A 21,253-nucleotide genomic window follows, 5' to 3' on the forward strand; every position below is an offset into this window, starting at 1 on the left:
CAGAATTTGAAAATAAAAGCAGTGGCCTAAAGCTTTGTATAAATATTACTAAACTGAAGTACAGCAGAAGCATTTGCATACGTTTGCAATAATAGCTGAAACTGTATTTAAAATGCACATACTGTATGACATAGCCTCAAGGGGAAGAATGCTGATTCATTAATGTGTGGCCTTGAACATCCTCACCTGGTCAATGATGGAGTCCAGGGTGCTGAGCAACAGGAAACCACGTCCCCTGACTAGGTACTCTCCCAATGCCACCATGTGGCTCTCCTCCTCATCTTCCTCCCGTGCCTCCGCTCTCTGGGCCACCGCACTGCATAGTTGATGTACATCAGTCAGGAACTCTCTCGCCAGTGTGTTACTGGCCCCACTCATATCTGAGCTGCAAAAGAAGAGGTAAAAACATAAGACTGTGATACAATCAAATCTATAACACTCAAAACTGCTGTGTTGGATTATGAGGTTGTTCTTTATGATAAGAGAAACCAATAGGCTGTCATGAGTTTTAATATAAGACTGCAAATAAAATTAAGTCCCACACTTAGTTTCTTCCGATTTAACTCTTAATAAAGACATTCTCTGGCAGTGAAGGTAAACCCAAATTGATTTATGTAAGGTAGAAAGCTGAGGTTATGGAAGTAAAAGCTACTAAGTTTAAGTCAAGTCAGTCTTATTTATAAAGTGCCAAATCATCACAAGAGTTATTTGAGGACACTTCTAATATAGAGCAGGTGTAGACCATACTGTATTAATTCAATATGACCCAACCATTTCTAACACAAGCGAGCATGGTGGAAATTCCAACCATACTTGCTCAAGTTCAGGCTTAAATAAAACCTAATAGTCACACTTCTACTGTAGCTCACTTGGCTTTTTAAAACATATACCTTCTGCCACAGTATGTTAATATGACAGATTAATTGTCAGGTATATAAAAGCAAAGAAAATGAACAGTTTAGTGATAATTATGCACACTTTTGTTTGGGATTTAATCTATAATTTTACATTACTGACATGACAAAGCAGCTATTTAATCACATAAATTATTCTGTTAGGGTCAGTGTAACTGCATTGCCTAGGTATTGGCTATGATACGAGTACAGTGTGGGGGAAAAAACCCAACTTCCTCAAAAAGCCTAAGCACACAACACGCTGACATCCAGACAATCACATATTTCCAACAACCTAAATAAGCAAAACCAACTGTCATTCACAAGTGCCTCTAAGCTAGTATGCTTATGTCTGACACAACCATGTGCCCCTCTAAATACATCTAACAATAAGCTGTAGGTCTCAACAGAAAACACACACCTCACATCTCTCTCCATTTACAGCTTAAGATACACCCCCCCTTTACAGGACATGCCCTCAGGACTGAGTCATAACTACTTCAATCAGACAGTAACCAAATAACTAAGTTTTCGCTTACATTCCTGCAGCTCTGACCCGCTTACAACATCCTAATGATAGCAATACGTAGAGGAGTGCTGTTTAAGAAAATCTACAAGTACTTCATTTAAAAAACACAAAAACTTATTTCTGACACAAGCCTCTGTAACATACGTCTGCAGTCGTCTCACCAAATGTTACTGGGCCAAACGGTTTCCTTGCAGTCATCTTGTGTTTGCTCCAACCCTGACTGCAGCTCTGCTGGCTGTATCTGCATACCTCCTCACACGACTGCTGACTGAATTTTCTGTTCTGCAGCGCAAATTCCATTAAATTGGAATTTCAAATGGAAGCTTTCCAGATTCGCAGCAGATCAGCGTATCACATGAAAGCATGTGATGTCACATGGTGAGGGGACTGGCCTTGGGAATACTGATGAGCCCCTGGTGCCCTGTAGAAGACCTCCTTAATCAACCATCAGCCTTTGTATTCTGCACCACAACAACTGTTTGGGGATTTTTTAATGACAGATTATTAGTGACAACAAGCCACAGCACTAAAAGAGAGAAGTTAGGCTTGACAAAACATAAAGCACTCTGTATTACAGGATGATATCAACAATATCCTCGATTCAATTCTTCTATTATTTCTAATTCTATCTTGACTCTTGTCCAGATCACAAGTTGATGTACAAAACATGTTTTTGTTACATCTGATGATGACTCTCTTATATTCTCTTTTATTTACTGCAGCTCTATCTGCTGTTCTAATTAAGACCACAAGGTTTCCAAAAAATAACTAGCTAAACAAGTTATATTACATTCCCACTCTTTTGAAGAGGTTAGTTTTCAGGACATCTCCACCGCAGAAAGGCTTGAATTTTACTTCTATTGAAGGAATGATTTGCTTATTTTCAACCAGCTTTGTTCAGTTCAGTTCAGTTCGTTTATTGGTCTCCTTAGAGAAATTTGACTTGGAGCATAACAATGTGGGTAGTATATGTAAATGGACTGTAATAAATTTCCCTCCATCTCACCAGCGCCCAGGTCACCCTGCTTGTCTCCAAGCTCAAACACTTTGTTTCAACCAGCAGATTTTTGATGGCTCTAAGCTGTTGCTTGAACTGCAGATTGCGCTTCCTCATTTTTGTATGCCCACCACTAGGGACACATGGAGTAAAGAAGTGGACTGAGAGAAAGAGACTTGCCTTCTCTCTCCTAAACTCAGATCAAACTGATCAAACAACTAAACTAAGCAGTGCTGATGAAATATAAACCATGATTGTGTTACTGCATTGGCTATTTCTCACCAAAATGATTTCAGAAACATATGTATCACAAAATAAGATGTCACCAGCTGGACGCCACATGGTTTCCTGTGTCAAAACAGACAAGCTTGCATTACATCAGCCACGAGCGGAAACATTTATTGGTCTAGGGCGGTGCAGTACATTCTCGTAGTTGTAGGTTTTTTACATATTGAGCAAAAGCTAATGCCAAAGACCTTTTCTTAATTTTCTCTGGTCATGTAGCACCAATTTCAAAACATTGACAGCCCAGTTTTATGAAGAGACCATCTTTCCAGCAGTGAAATACTTCAGTGATAGAAGCAACAAAAAGAAAATATTAGGGATCAACCAATAGGGGATTTTTAAAGGCCAATAAGATAACGATAGTTTGGAGGAGGAAAACTGCTTGGCAATTAATTAAGTGATGAATTAATGCACACCCATTTGCCACTATTGGAGCCAAGTTCCATCACTAATAAGTTTGTAAAACGTCCTGTCCACACAGCATAATCAGTTTGGCCGATTAACCAACCTTTACAAGATATGCACTGATACAATACGTTTTATTAAGCATAACTGAATTATCATATGATGACATAGAACATATTCATATTAACATCACGATATTAAAGCTTGACTCATATCGACCTGTCCTACTTTATGCTGAATTGTCCTCTGAAACAACTATGCTGTTACCGCCTGTCACTAAAAAGCATTCAGTGACACGGTGTCACCTCGGTTAAAATTGAAGATCACCATGATAATTCGTCTTAAGTCTGCGTGGAACACTGAATGGAGCTTATTTAGGTCGCAGGCCTTGTCAGAAGCTTTGACATGCTATATTAAGTTTGACTTCTCTAAGCTGTAGTTAGTAACTCTCATAAAAATAACTTTTTGTCATATTTGCTGAAACTGTGACTGTGACTATCCACACAGAATTACATGAGACAAATAGTGCTTTAAATGGCATTTGCTAGAATCCACTGCAGCTCATGGAAAATAACCAAATAACCATTGAGGAGTCTCTTAATGCAGCTGTCAATCATGTCAATAACTGCTTGGGAACTGCGTTCACACTGTCAAACTAGGCAGTGCTGATCAAATATGATGAAATAGGTGCTCCAGCCAGTGGGCGGGGCTTAGTTTTCTCATTTTACAGTTAAACAGTACACTAAAATATGTTTCTGAAAACGTGAGGCAAGGAATAGACAATGCAGTAACAGAATCTTGACTCAGCGCTTTTGACCGATGTTCACAAGCAGTGATTGACATGATTGACAGCTACATTAGAGACTCCTTGGCTCTGATTGGCTGTTTACATTCATGTGTGATAATGCCATTATAAGCAATACAAGGAGGCAGAGGGACATACTGTGTGGTTACAGTGACAGTTTCAGCAAATATGACAAAGAATTGTTTTTTTAATAAAGTCACAAACAACTGCTTTAATGTGTAATTGCTACCGTAATTTATAATAAAGCTACTGTTTTTATTCACACATGCAGCACAAACCTCAATTAAAGGTAAGCTGAAACACAGACTCGATCAGCTCAGGGCTTGGAGAAATGTATTATGTAAATATATTATTAAATTAGATACAATGGCTTCAAAACAAACACCTGGCATACTGACAGTTCAGGCTGCATCCCCAAGCAGTTTAGAAAAATTCAATAGAGAATAATTAAAACCCCACAGATTTTCAAAAACACAGTATTTGCTTGATGAATATTAAAAGCATTATTCTATTTTTTCCACCACCTTTATGCCACCATCCTCTCAGTCATTTAATCACACCCACAAGACAGTGATTAGAGGCTTAGTATACAGAGATAATGGTTTCTATGATATCATCCTGCTGCCTAAGACACCTCTTTCCTGCAGATTTCAAAAGTTGCATTTCCCCTCTGGCCAATTATTGTGATGTTTTTTACTCCGACCGAGTTATTTACACAGCGCAAGCTTTATTCAGCTCTGCCCCTTTGGGTGCTGGTATAAGTAAAGAAACACCAGTTTCATTTTGTCACAGCAAAAAGGACAAAGGACACTTAAAGCAAAGGGGGAACATTCAAACGCTGTCTGGGTTAGTGTGTTGAACCAGGATTCCTGTGTGTAAAGTGCACTGTTAATAGAGTGTTAAGAGCCATAATGAGGTCACGGAGGCAAACATGGTTTATCCACATGATTAACTACATCAATATATCTGGTTCTACTGCAAACAATGAGAAATCAACAGTGTGCACGCACAAGATGTATACTTTGAGTGTTTTTATTCACTGTGGATTGTTTACTCCTTTAGTTAGTTTTGTCGGCTCACGTTAAATCTGTCACTCAGGACTGCCATGAGCTGTGATGGACATTTGTAAATGACAACTGAATACATCATGACAATATTTAAACTGAAGTGTTTTCTCTTAGTGTGAGCTCTGACTAATGCCAAAGGAAAAGATTAAGATTCATATATGCCCTGTTCAGATTATCTTCACAAATCAACACTGCTTTCAAAGACTGTAATCATAAATTTGCAAATCTACAGTCTAAAGAAAAAGAGTGTGGATGGTCAAACTTAAAGCTTACAACAGTATGACAATTTTTTTGACAAACCCACTGTTTCATTTATACATCATCAATTAGCTAAGTGCTCAATCATTGCAGATAAACGCCTGAAAAATTAAAAACACGCTGCATTCAGAGGTTGATCGCACAGAGCAAAACATTAAACTGCCTTAAGCTTGTCTTTAAACAAGGACATTATTTCAGGCATTCTAACCAAACCCCCATTCAAACTAATCACTTTTCAGCTGAGGGAACACATAGCTCACATATGCTAATGCGCTCACATAATTCTAGGTAGTGCGTGCGTGCGTGCGTGTGTGTGTGTAAGAGACTTATTTACACTGAACAGAATACAAACAAGAGGCACTCAAGGTGCCTAATGTTGACAATTTCCCTCATCAATATGGAAATCTATGCAGCAAGGTACTCCGAAAAGCTAATGCACCATGATTACATAATGTCTGCAACCTCTACTATAGGGGTGGGACAGAAAAATGATGAAAATAATTCTGTCACGTCCGCAGTTACTTTTCTTAAGAAAAGACCAGAGAAAAGAACAAAGTGACTGTGGGTATATTTGCAGTTACTGTTAGCCCACTATACAAACAGTCATGTCTATGTTGTCACTGAGGTGTTGACTAAATACCATTTACTCTCTCGGTGACACAAAACCTCCATCACAGTACAATTGAAGATGTCAAAATAACAACAAGACCTACCAGAATTTCAGTGCATCTTTGGTGGTGCTGGTGGGGTGGTGCTGCACATAGTGGAAGAGACAGAGGAAATTCTCCAGACCCTGAAGGCTGACCTGATAAGAGACAGATGAGACACAAGAGGAGAAACATGACTCAGATTATTACTTGCTCCTACATGAAGAGGAATAGAAATGAAAACAGTGACCTTTCACTAGATAAACCATTGTGACATTACTCTCAACGATTTTTTGATTTGTAAGCATTATAGATGACGGTACAGTCAATTAGATGGTGATGTAACAGCCAGTAATGCCGTTATGTGGAACTATTGCTCCAGTATTGATCTAACAGGTCAGATGCAGTGCTGAAAGTCAGTGTATTTTCTTTCTCCTCTCTAAAATCCCAACACAAAAGCACTGGAACCAGAAAGCATCCATTTGTAATCACTTTTTAATTTAAACTGCACAAAAACACCATGAGTCATATTTTAGATATTGCATGAATAAACTCTTCCGTTTTATGTTCAAAGCAAAAGCTCGTTATTCTTAACACTAGTTTGGTGGACAGCACAGCAGTTTACAATTTAAAATCACACTCAGGATTAAAAGAACTGCACTGGAGTATCCCTGAATGTGGCGAAACAAAGACCACATAAAGATGAAATCAGCCTGTGTTTAGCTCAGAGCCTGACCATACGGCTGGAATCTCTCACCACCAGAGTTGGCGAAGCAATCAGGACATTCTTCAAAGTGAGTCAAGCCACCTGACCGCTTTTAACTGCATTATCCGTTTCAGGGTAGTGTGTTAATATCTTCCCGGCAGACATGCGACTCTCTGAGCCAGCAGCCTGCCTTCCTTTACACCACCCAGGGGCTAGCTTTACTCCTCTGCTAATCTGACACCACTGACTGGATTCATTCAGGCAATGCTGATCCCTGACTGATGTGGCAGCGCTGAGTGTCTGGGTCATGGAGCCGAAGAATAGACACCACACAGTACCAATCACATTACACACAGTCTGACTTGCGATGGCACTGACAGGATGGAAAAAACAATCTGTACAGAAAATTAATGAGCTATACCATTTATTATTAGCATTATTATTGTTATCATTATAATAAGGGATGCATACAGAGATGCAGTCTGTGGGAATCTGGCAAGCTGGTGAGCTTAATCAAGCTCTCTTCTAATACCAGCGGATGTCCAATTTTTAAGACAGATTCATATGTTACACAAAAAGATTATATATATATATATATATATATATATACACACACAGTACAGGCCAAAAGTTTGGACACACCTTCTCATTCAATGCGTTTTCTTTATTTTCATGACTATTTACATTGTAGATTCTCACTGAAGGCATCAAAACTATGAATGGACACATGTGGAGTTATGTACTTAACAAAAAAAGGTGAAATAACTGAAAACATGTTTTATATTCTAGTTTCTTCAAAATAGCCACCCTTTGCTCTGATTACTGCTTTGCACACTCGTGGCATTCTCTCCATGAGCTTCAAGAGGTAGTCACCTGAAATGGTTTTCCAACAGTCTTGAAGGAGTTCCCAGAGGTGTTTAGCACTTGTTGGCCCCTTTGCCTTCACTCTGCGGTCCAGCTCACCCCAAACCATCTCCATTGGGTTCAGGTCCGGTGACTGTGGAGGCCAGGTCATCTGCCGCAGCACTCCATCACTCTCCTTCTTGGTCAAATAGCCCTTACACAGCCTGGAGGTGTGTTTGGGGTCACTGTCCTGTTGAAAAATAAATGATCGTCCAACTAAACGCAAACCGGATGGGATGGCATGTCGCTGCAGGATGCTGTGGTAGCCATGCTGGTTCAGTGTGCCTTCAATTTTGAATAAATCCCCAACAGTGTCACCAGCAAAACACCCCCACACCATCACACCTCCTCCTCCATGCTTCACTGTGGGAACCAGGCATGTGGAATCCATCTGTTCACCTTTTCTGCGTCTCACAAAGACACGGCGGTTGGAACCAAAGATCTCAAATTTGGACTCATCAGACCAAAGCACAGATTTACATTGGTCTAATGTCCATTCCTTGTGTTTCTTGGCCCAAACAAATCTCTTCTGCTTGTTGCCTCTCCTTAGCAGTGGTTTGCTAGCAGCTATTTGACCATGAAGGCCTGATTCGCGCAGTCTCCTCTTAACAGTTGTTCTAGAGATGGGTCTGCTGCTAGAACTCTGTGTGGCATTCATCTGGTCTCTGATCTGAGCTGCTGTTAACTTGCAATTTCTGAGGCTGGTGACTCGGATGAACTTATCCTCAGAAGCAGAGGTGACTCTTGGTCTTCCTTTCCTGGGTCGGTCCTCATGTGTGCCAGTTTCGTGGTAGCGCTTGATGGTTTTTGCGACTCCACTTGGGGACACATTTAAAGTTTTTGCAATTTTCCGGACTGACTGACCTTCATTTCTTAAAGTAATGATGGCCACTCGTTTTTCTTTAGTTAGCTGATTGGTTCTTGCCATAATATGAATTTTAACAGTTGTCCAATAGGGCTGTCGGCTGTGTATTAACCTGACTTCTGCACAACACAACTGATGGTCCCAACCCCATTGATAAAGCAAGAAATTCCACTAATTAACCCTGATAAGGCACACCTGTGAAGTGGAAACCATTTCAGGTGACTACCTCTTGAAGCTCATCGAGAGAATGCCAAGAGTGTGCAAAGCAGTAATCAGAGCAAAGGGTGGCTATTTTGAAGAAACTAGAATATAAAACATGTTTTCAGTTATTTCACCTTTTTTTAAGTACATAACTCCACATGTGTTCATTCATAGTTTTGATGCCTTCAGTGAGAATCTACAATGTAAATAGTCATGAAAATAAAGAAAACGCATTGAATGAGAAGGTGTGTCCAAACTTTTGGCCTGTACTGTGTGTGTGTATATATATATATATATATATATATATATATATATGTATATTTAAATGCATTTATCAATTATTGTTGACACCCCTGAAAATATAGGCTTTTCCATTTTGTGCCCTAAACACAGAAGAACTAATGAGTATAAGGGCAGCATGGACCACGTGGTTTCAATCTAATCCACTGGTGGTAGTGCCAAAAAAAGGGTAGCAAAGGAAGTGAAAAAGAAGAAGACACCCTGACAGCAAGCAAAAAAGGCATGTTAACAATGTAGGATTTAAAATATTGAAAACATTGGCTTCACAAATGTTTTATGAGGAAATAAACACATGCAAAACAGACCTCAAGGATACAGAGTGCATTTTGGAGAGAAAACCTTAATAAACATAACATCATTTTTTATTCCAAAAAACCTCCACAGAGCACATTTAAAATAAAATATGCATCAACTAACACTGACACTCAACTTTACAAGCAGCCTTTAACCAGTCATCAACACAGATTATAACTGCATTACTGTAGTTTGCACCCTTGGATTCCCTACAAAAATAGTAAACCAGTAGTATAACGCCATAAAAATGTGATGCGTCACATTGACACCATGGCAAATCATTCAACTACATGGACACAGATTTCTGCATCGACTCTGGAATCTAAAACAAGAAAGTAACAAAAACATAAAGTAAGTGGTGTGAAACAGCCCTTAAAATAGTAAACATGGCATCATTCACAGTTTTAGTGTGTTCACTATTTTCTGTGTCTTCTTTAAATGCCCTAAGACAAATGCATATCGAGGTATGCATATCTGTGAAACTGATTTACTCACCCCGTGTGACTAAAACACAATAAGGAAACTTTCAAATCTCTTATTCAGGTGTCAGTTTAGTCACACCTCTGCTATTGGTGCTAACCGTCACAGCGAGGAGAGGGACCGAGGCTACTTTTCTGGCAAACCTCAGCTGTGTTGTTTAGTCAACTTCCTTCCTGTGTCACAACTGTCAAAGCAAATTTGGGTTGCTTGTTACCACTATGAATGGCATTAAAAAGAGTGTTAGAGATGTAGCTATACAATAAGCAATATTACATGGGGTATAAGATGAACACATTTGTGTCGAGCATCCTAAAATTTTAAGTTGCAGGTGATGACGGAGATGACCACACTCACCGGGGTCAGGGAGGGGCAGGGAGGGTGACACTTCAACAGCTGAGGCAACAACCCACCCAAGCAGTAGGGGGATGGGTGGGTAGGTGGGTGGGTGGGGGTCACTGCACACCAGGGGGCTGGACAACATCACACAGGGGAGACGGGAAGAGGAAGAGAAAGAAATGCATGGATCATGAGAGAAACAGGAGAGGACAGGGGTAAAACATGAAAGGTGAAAGAAATAATTGCAGCAGCAGATGAGAGCAGAGATAAACGGGGGAGTGACTGGCCGGAAATCAAAGCTTCAAGGTTGCCAAAACTGTTATTAGTTTAATAAGTAAGCCCTGGAACTATGCTGGAGCTGTGCACTCAGTCTATTAAAGTTAATCTCCAAAAATGAGCATCTAAAACGACTTGATTTGTCCTTGTGTTATCAGTGTACCTGTTGTGGCCGTAGTCCTCATATGGGAAAGGGAAACCGAGCGGTTCACGATAACACTAATTTCCCAGCAATGGGGTTGTTTTTTCCTCCGAGGCTCTAATCCAATATTACAATGCACTCGGCACAAACCAGCCAGGGTGATTTGATAATGGAGAGACTGCCAATACTGATTAATACAGCTTGGAGGGGAAATCAACAGTTCACAAAACCCCCAGAACACATTTCTGTAAACAAAAGGAAAGCTTTGACCTTTCCTCTACAGTGATGAACTTCTTTATTTGCTCATTTGTCATGTAGACATACACAGACCATCCGGGTGATTGAGACAAACTGCTACGGATTTCACTTATTGACACTTGCATGTTGAGGGCTATTTTTTCTAGCTATTTTATGATTTGCTGACAGAAGAATTAACGTAATATAATTTAACCATCTATCATTTTGGTAATGCAGACCTTTCCTTTAATCTAACTCTCTGCTGTGTAAGTTCAAGGACTGTCTGGCATCTATTTACAGATCCAGCATAGGTTCATCGGAATTGAAGAAAAATACTCTTGCTTTCATCTTTAACTAATACTTTATACTCTTTTTCTTGCTGGTCCAGGAAGGCCAGAGGTCAAATTCAGAACGGCATACATGATGCTGCTGACACCAATTTAAAGGTCCAGTGTGTAGGAGTTAGGGGATATATTGGCAGAGATTGAATATATTCTAATAATTGTTTTCTTTAGTGTATAATCACCTGAAAATAAGATTCATTGTGTTTTCGTTACCTCAGAATGAGGCATTTATATCTACACAGGGAGCATGCCCTTGTCTAGCCCAGAAGAGACAAACCAAACATTGGCTCTAGATAAGGCCATTCACATTTTCGAGTCCACCACTGTGGTTAGCAGTCCCTCTGCGACAAGAGTGTCAGAAAAACACAGATATTTTTTTAATGTCAAACTGCTTTGTTCAGTGTTTTTACCGGTTTAAATCACCAAGTTTGTTTGTTTTGGAGTGGAAGAGACCTCTAATGGTAAAAACCTCCTGAAAAATAAACACTGAAGGAATTCTACCTGGGGAAGTTTCAGCTGGTTGCAATCTGCAATCCTCACCGCTAGATGCTACTAAATCCCCCTAAATCTGAAACACTGTTACTTTCAGATCCCCTTAGGAACGTTTGTATACTTATGTCTTTATGTTTTCTCTTCATCCTTTGTCAGACATGGCTTTTCATGAGAGGGGTACATGTTTGAATACTGAAGCCAGACCAAAGTTTCCCTAATTGCTTGGACTTGGCGGCTGTGACCTGTCTTTTACACTGCCTTTATCCAACACAGACAATCATGGGAGGCCTAGTCATGGGAGTCTGATGGCTGAGTCACCCACACTGGTACAGACTTTCCTCTCAAGCTCTCTTTGGATAATTGGGAAGACTACAACTTGGCAGAGGCAGTGAAAGCGATGTGATCCTGTCCTCGTGAGAGAGGACGTGGGGCGTTGGTTATGCAATGTTTTTTTCCGGTTTGAGATCCCTGCTGATCTAATTTGACATTTGGGTGATGAGCATCATGAGAAGCCCCTAACGTTCCACATTTCCTCACAAAGTCAGAGAGCAGAGTCGCTTCACACAGCGCAACAAATAATTTGTTTTTTTCATTAGGACACACAACAAAATGTCAAGAGGCTACCATCAAAAAGCATGTTTGCATTTTTGTCAGTGTCGGATCAGCACTGTCACAAACAGTGACCTTTAGCCAGTGTGCAGGAAATGAAAATGTGTCACTTGCTGCTTCATTGTTTCCATTACAGAGAAATAGAGTGCAAGATGGTGTTGGTCCAAATTACAATCCAAACAGCCTGCTCTGGCCTTTCTCTTCCCTGATGGACTGAGAGACTCTGTTTTTGAGGAAGAGATCTTTCCTTAATAACATGCCACTGGGTGGAAAAAGCTGAGACAGAGCAATGGTTGGACTCTGACTCAACCCAGAGCTACAGACATGAATTATTCATTCACTCAGTCAATCGTTTGGTACAGCCCTGGAGACCAGAGCAAGTAGGAGTGAGGTTGAAACTGAGGACGGAACAATAAATGCAGATGTGAAACAAGTCCTGTGGTCAACCAGCACGCCAGAGAAAGCAGCTTCACTAAAGGCATATTGGTAAACAACATACTAGAAATCATAAAGTCACACCACATAAAATTAAAATGATAGAACCTTCTGTGAAAGAAGTGTGAGGATCACAAGACATGATCATCAGAGCCTAAAGCACAACTTTTATATTTAGGCTGTACGCACATGAATTTCACACAAAGAGCAATGTCATAGAGAAGTCACTAGTGTAGGAGTATCAAAGCCAAATTACTGTGGAGTAAATAAAACAGCTTCATCATGATATTATGTTGCCAGATGTGGTCTATAATTTTTCCTGTACGTTTTCTCAGGACTCAAACTCAAATAGTGGTACATGTGATTGTGACAAGGTGGGAAGACTGTGATTGGTTTGAGTCAACAAGTTATGCAAGAGGACCTTTTGGTGTGAAACTCCACCGCATCACTTGAGGTTAGGCATTGCTTACTCTAAAAAACTAAGTAAGCCAAGACATCTCCACACTGACAGGTTCATTTCTCAGTTTTAGGTTACTTTGGAAATGACTTATCTAACTGTCCAAAAATGTACTTAAGTAGTGATTGTCAACTGCTCAGACAGGTAATGCACTGTACTATATGTCCATTGTTGTTTTGTTGAGATACAATGCTAACGTTAAGCTATATATAACGCACATTTCACACATAAGAACAACCACACAATAACAATAAACTAGGGTTAAACTGACATTGACATGGTTTCCACTGCACATCAACAGTGAGAGGGTGGAGAGGATGACCAGCTTTAGAATCCTTAGTACACACATTTCAGAGGACCTCTTATGGATGACAAACACCACCGCGCTAGTCAAGAAGGCACAAAAGCAGCTATATTTCCTGAGGACGCTCAGAAAGGTAAACCTGTCACAACATCCTCTGGTGTCGTTCTACCACTGCTCCATTGAGAGTTTCCTCACATACAGCATTCTTGTGTGGTATGGTAGCTGCTCTACAGCAGATAATAAGTCTCTGCAGAGAATCATAAAAACTGCACAGAACATCACACAACAACAGCTACCTGCCCTGGAGGACATCGTCACCTCCCAGTGCCTGCAGAAAACACGTAACATCCTAAAAGACTCATTCCATCCTGCTCATCACCCGTTTGAACTGTTGCCCTCCAAAAAACGCTACAGGTCCATCAAACCACACACAACAAGATTCATAAACACTCCCTACCTCAAAGTCATAACCATACTGAACTTTGAACGAACAAACAGTTCTTAAGTGCAATAACTTATTTTATGTGCAATTACAGTGCCCTCCAAAAGTATTGGAACAGTGAGTCCAATTCATTTACTTTTGTTGTAGACTGAAAACATTTGGGTTTGACATCAAAAGATGAATATGAGACAAGAGATCAACATTTCAGCTTTTATTTCCAGGTATTTACAGCACTTTTTTATCCCACTTTAACTGCATATGTTGGCAATGAGTGTATTGTGTCTACAAATGTGTAGAATGTGAGTGGAATGGAGGCATTTATTTATTTTCATTACTATTTTATTACTATTTATCACCCGGTCCTTAGTGCATCTGCATTTTGTTGTATGTTTGTACAATGACAATAAAGAAATTTGAAACTGCTTTATGCACATATAGGCCTTTTAATAAATGTTGCATAAATGCTAATCAACATCCAATTTTTCCATTTTACTAGACTGCTGTATGAAAATTGAAAAAGAGACCAATTAATGTATAGTTTTTTCCCACTTTACTGTGCTCTTAGTTGATCAGAACAGAAGATGCGTAAATGATCCATACACATTAAGGCTGCACAATATGAGGAAAATATGCAATAACATTACGATAATGACAATACTGACAATACTGACAATACTACAATACGTAAACAGATATTAAAGTGCACCCAGTTCTTGACTCAGACTAGCACAGCACCTGTGCTTGTGCCACTTTGTCTCTCCTGTATCCAAAATACTGCCAGATGGCAGTGTTGTCAAAAGTACTGACATAATGATACATATCGATTCAGAATATTTGAAACCATTACATGAATATTTTCGGCAGTATGAATACACCAACACCAGCTGTGCCTTCTCATTCTCTCTTATAGTTAATGTTTACTAGTCATTCTGCTCTTCTCTGCTACTAACCAAGAAAAGAAAAGTTGTGGTTATCATGTTATAGACATGTTGTACTTATCTTTCTACAAACAATTTAAATTTTATGCCCTAAATGTCAGTTTTTCCCCCAGGGTATTGAAAAATGGTATTGAACATAGATATTTTTCAAGATATTGAAGATACACCAGTTCCTTTCTGGCATTAACACTTTGGTCTTGTCAAACTTTCCTCCTGCAATCATGCAGAGTAGTACGGCAGCACAAGTCAAATAAACCTCAGTCGTATGTGCAGATTCTGACCAATCAGATGATGCCTCACAGCGAGGGCTCTGTCTGATTAGCCAGAGAGGTAACACCAAGATGCATATCAGACAAAATAGCACCACAGACATAATGTAATGTAACACTTTGAATAGAATAACAATGTGTTACATTAATGTAATGTAACACATTGTTATTCTATTCAAAGTGCAAAATCGCAGCCTTCTGCAATGCATTTATCGCCTGAGGTGACACTGCGATGACAAAAAAAAAAAAAAAGATATACTGTGCAACCCTGATACTAATGATCATTAATTGCTTTCAATAGCAGTTATACATATTACAGCTGACCTTAATGCCACACAAACTACACAACATAATGTCTCACACAGTATGTTCATGGAAATAATGTCTTTCTCCAAAATATCACAGAAATACAAAAAAGTACATCTCACCCTATTCACTCCTTGACAAGCCAAATAATTAAGTTTGGGGATGAAGGTGCACCAGCACTGCCATCTTTACTTCATCTTTAGTATTCACTCCATCTCGCCTTATGTTGTGCTCGACAAGTTTAATCTTCTTTCGTCAAGGATTCAGGGCTTTACCACAGAAGGAATGTAAAGCACAGAACTGAGCTTTAGAAAGCTAATGACAAGTAATGTGGGTGGAATATGTGACCAGGGCTGTCCTAATTCAGAAAATCACTATGGTTAATCGGCTTTACACACAAGTATCTGTTGTTATAGAGATTAAGTGACAATGTACAGACAATGGACATTTACATTGCAGCCCACCAGGATTATAAACGTTCAACAACATGACTGATGTCAGAGCAGCTACAGAACAATACTTACAAGATGAGTCCAATCACCCTGCAGGAGCATGTCTTTTCAAATGCAGGTCATCCATTTTCAAGCAAAAAGATAACTTCAACTAGAGTTAACATTAGCCCCAAACTGCAACTGACTGGATTCAAAGTGATAAATGAAGCCGGGCCAGCAGAGATCAATTAGCTGGAGCCCTGGACCAGAAAAGTAAAGTGCTCCAAACACCAGACTGAGGTGTTTTGAAACATCCTGTTAGCTCATGATGAAACTGAAAGATCCCACAAGCAACAAAACAGGGTCTCTTACTTGGCTCCTGGCCAGGTATCCATTCTATTAAATTAACTCTGCTCATCAAGATTCAGAGAGATTGAGCAGAATGGAAAGTGTCCCCACAGATACTTTGATGCGAGTGTGCCCAAGGCAAGATTCCTTTGTAGCTGAGCACACTAATAGGGTAGTGTTGGCTCCATAAAGGCAGAAAATCTAAAGAATAGAAAGAAAGGCTTAATACCAGAAATCCCTTGATAGTGAGACTATAATGCCAATAAGCTAACTTATAGTAAATACAGATTTAATACAAAAAGTGAGTTTGATTAGAGTAGATGCATATATTACAGTAAATCCTGTTATCTAAGGAGCATTAATGTACAGTGAATATATAACAAGTAGGAGGATGCCACTATTGCTCTTCTTTATAAACGGAGCGAGGCAGATCCACCATCACAGTTTGCTCCATCCCTACTGAGACTGCAGTTACTTTTGACCCAAAAAAAAATACTTGAGGCAGCGACAAAAATAATCTTTCTATAACACTACTGCTTTCTGGATATTAATTGAGTATGAGAGTCACGACAGGAACAGAAAGAGGAAGACTATGGTCAAGCATTAGGTCAGGGTTAGACCCCTCCCGACGAGCCATTGAGACATCCTAGTTACTGTAACTGTCCTTGGACATTGTGCTGAATAAGTGACAGAAATACCAGCGAGGGATTAACCCTGATAGAAATGCAGATGAAAAGCACAGAGAGATGAGACAAGAATGCAAAGAATAAAAGATGAAGGGAGCAGAGAGACAGAGTGAGGCTGCAGTGCTTTCTCACTTTTTTTGTGGTGTCTTATTGATTACTACAGGAGAGGGTGTCTTTTTGCCCTCCACATTTCACTGTAAAGTGTGATGACAGAATTGGATGCAGAGAAGCAGGGCAGAGTCTTGCTGTCTGGTGGACATTAAAACGAGGGCCTTTCAGACGCTGGACAGTTTCCATGATCACTTAATCAAGTTTACCTGTACATTGACTGCAGTGACAAGCAGACGCCGCAGATGGTGGGAATGTACAGTGTACACTTGTGCACCGACAGGATTGGCAGAACAAGCTGGGGGAAAATATAATGTGCAAGCGATGCAACAGTATCCATGTGCCCCTATGTGTCCCCATCAGATTCAACTAGGGTATCAGCAAACTAGAGAGTACAGCTGTGCTCACTTAACCATCTTTCTACATCTCACACACACACACACACACACACACACACACACACACACACACACACACATACATACACACAACACTTTGATTGCTGCGACGGTGACAAGTGGAGGAGCAAACACAGTCGTCCCAAGGGAGTCGTCACAACAAAAAGTGACAGAAAAAAGTTGCCATTAATAGAGAGGCACAGCCTGCTCAGTGCAGTCCAAGCATTAGTATTACTATGACAACTGAGAACAAGCCAGCACTATTTCTACAGCTGATATCCTAATGCACACCACCATGATTAACAAAGCAGCGAAGCAAACACATCACCACAGACACGATGGCTATAGAGGAAGGAAGCCATTATTTCCCAGAATGAGAAAACCCTACAGGCTTTCTCAGCGCTCATTAGCTTTAAAAATGATAGCAGGTCTGTCTTTTAAACACGACTCGCACATGATTACTCAAAAATAATAGACTAATATAATGGCTAAATCAGCTCATCTGTGTGTGTGCGTGTGTGTGTATGCAGGGCAGATCACTCAGCCTGCAGTCCCATCCTAATCCAAGTCTCGTGATCTGGCTGCTGTTAGTTCTCTGACAGCAGGAGGGGGGTTGAAAAGAGCTGCAATGGCTGCCAGAGATTTTAGAAACACCACCACTCTCTGCTGTGTAATACACTGACAAAGGAACAAAAGTGCACTTGCGCAACACTCATAACGAGCAATCTGTGGTTTACACCTGCCTCCACCTCTGAGCACTGACTCACTGCTAGTGCTGCTGGTGCTTGTGCTGTGTACCCGTTACATTTCTGGCTCTCAAAGTGGCATCTGGGGAGCTTCGGGAGGATTCAAGGCATGTCCCAAGCTATGAGGGGAATCATTTGCTTTCAGTTATTTATACTGCTTGCTCCACAGTGGCAGAATGACACGTGCTGAATGGCTTTCCACCCTGCAGTTACCCTCTAACACAATTATATATAATTCTGTACAAAATGAGTCTGAAGACAAACAATCTCCACCGATTCTAAGGAGGAAATCTTATAAAAACAGGCTTATGTGGTTTCCAGCATGTCTCTGTACAGATGTTTTATTCGCTCACAGGTTTGTTGGGGTCTGAATTAGTTTAGCAAGTGCAAACAGACTTAACACAAAAGCTATTTACTCTATTTAAACTCTGTTAAAGAATTTATGTAGAACAGAATTAACAATTGAGTAACTTTTTACTGCATAATTTCCTACAACCACACAGCATTTTGCAGCAGCCTGTTTTTGCTCATGGTCACTGTGGAGCGGCTGAGGCAAAACAGGCAATTTGGGCAGCTTGAATGACAAGCAGCTGACTAAAATAAGGTCTCGATGTTCACTTTTGTTGGATGATATCACACCTTTTAGATTCAGCGGACTAACCCAGGATGAATGCCTAGTCAAAAAGGTTAAAACCTCAGCAAATAACCACCCTAGATGCTATTTAACATACTCATGTCAAGGAAAGGATTTTGAAAAAATCATTAATAAACATTGGCACATCTTAAGTTCAGATCCACTACTCCAAAACATCTTTAAAAATTCTCCTAGAGTGGTGTATAAACGCCCTCCCAATCTGAGACAAATGCTGGTAAAATCTGATCTGAGACCAGCCAGAAACCCAACTTTCCTTGAACTGCCTCCTGGCAATTATCGGTGTGGTTCATGCACTCAATGCAATTTTACATACAAATGTACCACGTTTAACCACCTGGTAACCGGGAAAACGATAAAAATCAGAGGTACCATATCCTTCTCAACAAAAAATGTGATTTACCTCATAAAATGCCCTTGTGGTTTAGCATATGTAGGCAAAACTCAGAGACCTTTAAAAACTAGGATAGCTGAACGCAGGAGCTGTATTCGAACTCAGGACCAGCGTAGCCCGGTGGCGATGCATTTCAGGGAGGCAAATCATTCAATTGCCTCCTTGAGATATATTGGCATCGAGCACGTAAAACCCCCAAGAAGAGGTGATCTGAACAACCTCCTATTGTTTTTTTATATCTTCGCCCTCTAGACTCTTTCTCCTGGTGGTTTGAATCAAGAATATGAGATCAAACACTTTCTTTAAAACCATTAGGCTTACTTGAGTGATGAATTAACATATTTTTCTTATTTTTTATATATTCCTATATTGTTCTATATGGTTTCGTCGGTTTACGTGTCCCAGTCGACTACTTGGACATGACTGTGAACACTATTTTTGGTGTTCAGGATCTGTGAGCTCAATTATTTGATTTTTTTCCATTGATGAGGTCTTTTTAAATACATGAGATGAGGTTTTGCTGCTAAGATGTATTTTTGATGATTTGTTTAACTGTGATGATTTGCTAACTTTAATGTTATTCTGGTGAAGAGACTAATTGAATATAATCCACTTAATAAGATTGCTGCTCATTATATTATTCAATGTTTTTTTGAATTGTAGGTCCCCTTTTTCTGATGGAATTTTATAATATATATATATTCTCAGAGTGTTTTTGATATACTTGTACTGAATTGTTACCCTAGATTGAATTTGATGTTTGCTTTTTCTGGTCGATGTTTTTTAAAAAATAACCCCAGATGATATTTGGATGATTAACCACACCTGTTGCACACAACGTTATAAACAGAGGTGTGGTTTTCATTTTCCAACATTCAGACCTGACGAAGATCCCTCTAGGATCAAAACGTTGCTCTTTAAAGTTTGTGGCATGGAGTAAGTGTGCAGGCTCTACCTCTTTCTCACTGATATCATACCTTTTTCCATCATTTGGAGTCAAACACCCTCTAACAACACCAACAACCCAACAACTGTTCAGGTGCAGTAATATTTGGATTGTGGTGTTAAATTGAAAGTCCAAACAGACAACAACCCCCTAATAAGAAACCAACCACTGTAACATACTGGAAAAATATGAACTTCTGAGCTGGGAAAAGCTGATCAAACATGCAAGTATATGTTTCATCTATATATTTGTTCATTGCATGGCTCTTCCCCTACTCGGTTGCTTCATTAGGCAACCAGTAAATACAAATCAGATTACAAGAGGAGTCACAAGAGGAAACTGTATTATCCCACTGAGAAAATCTGCTTTCAGTCAATCTGCCTCTTCAATTAAAGCAGCATGTCAATGGAATGCTGTACCAACAACCCACATTAGGTAACTCACCATACAGGTACTTTTCTTGACAGTTAAGATGGTGGCTTATATAAGCCACCAGACCTGCCCGCTTGAGGTGGATGCCTTTATCATTTGGAAAATGCGGCTTAACTGCCCTGTTGTTTGATTTACCTTTGTGCTACTGTTGTCCTGTTGCTCATACTTGTCCTTGCTTATCTGTTTTTGCGAAGCTCGCTGTGATTGTTTGTTTTTGATGATTCAATTGTAATTTACTCTGCTTTTATAGCTGCTCTATGTTCTGCTCATGTCTACCTGTGTTTACTTTTACCGAAATTGAAAAATCTTGAATCATTAAGGGTGGAGGAAATAAATCGGTACAGCATAGTATCATGATATTTTTGCATGGCAATATCATATTGATATGATGTTACATAAATTATTAATATTATAAATACAAATGAACTTTTTGGTAGCCTACTAGAATAAATAAATCAATTGCTTTCACAGGCCAGTAGATACAATTAGCTGCAAAAAACATGATTGATAAACAGACAGAAAATGTCTTAAAACCAATGTTAACAGTTTTCCTTTTGGGACATAATATGCAATAGAAAAAGGTAATAAATTGCAAATCATCACATATGTTATCACAATATTCAGCATATTGCAACATGTTTAACATCGCAATAATGTATTTTGACATAAGTATTGTGATAATATTATATCGTATCATATCGCATCGTATCGCATTGCATTGTATTGTAGGGCCTCTATGAATCATTATTATTCTTTTAAAAATCGCCTCTTGATTTTAGGCTTCACTCCTGGCAAGGGACTATGGATGAAAAGTAGCCTCCTGGCTAATTCAAGCACATTTACATAAATGTTTATTAATATGTACTGACCCTGAGAAATAAACTGAATAA

The 21,253-nt window shown here is 39.6% G+C and overlaps 2 protein-coding genes across 12 annotated transcripts in view; one reads left to right on the top strand and one right to left on the bottom strand.

Annotated features, from left to right (window-relative positions):
* Positions 1-21,253, top strand: part of ggps1 (geranylgeranyl diphosphate synthase 1) — a 182,453-nt gene that overhangs the window by 112,845 nt on the left and 48,355 nt on the right. The window lies entirely within an intron of this gene.
* Positions 1-21,253, bottom strand: part of lyst (lysosomal trafficking regulator) — a 79,418-nt gene that overhangs the window by 55,917 nt on the left and 2,248 nt on the right. For 8 of the 11 annotated variants that reach the window (XM_049600239.1, XM_049600241.1, XM_049600240.1 and 5 more), the window contains exons 3-4: positions 5,953-6,044; positions 187-385 (exon numbers count right to left, since the gene is read on the bottom strand). In XM_049600239.1, coding sequence (XP_049456196.1) covers positions 187-385; positions 5,953-6,044 — 291 coding nt within the window. Of the gene's footprint in view, positions 1-186; positions 386-1,583; positions 1,689-5,952; positions 6,045-9,989; positions 10,075-21,253 lie in introns of those variants that run through there. The other 3 variants (XM_049600246.1, XM_049600245.1, XM_049600242.1) reach the window with 2 other exon arrangements.

The sequence above is a fragment of the Epinephelus fuscoguttatus genome, linkage group LG16 (genome assembly GCF_011397635.1).
Source record: "Epinephelus fuscoguttatus linkage group LG16, E.fuscoguttatus.final_Chr_v1".
Classification (NCBI taxonomy): Eukaryota; Metazoa; Chordata; class Actinopteri; order Perciformes; family Serranidae; genus Epinephelus; species Epinephelus fuscoguttatus.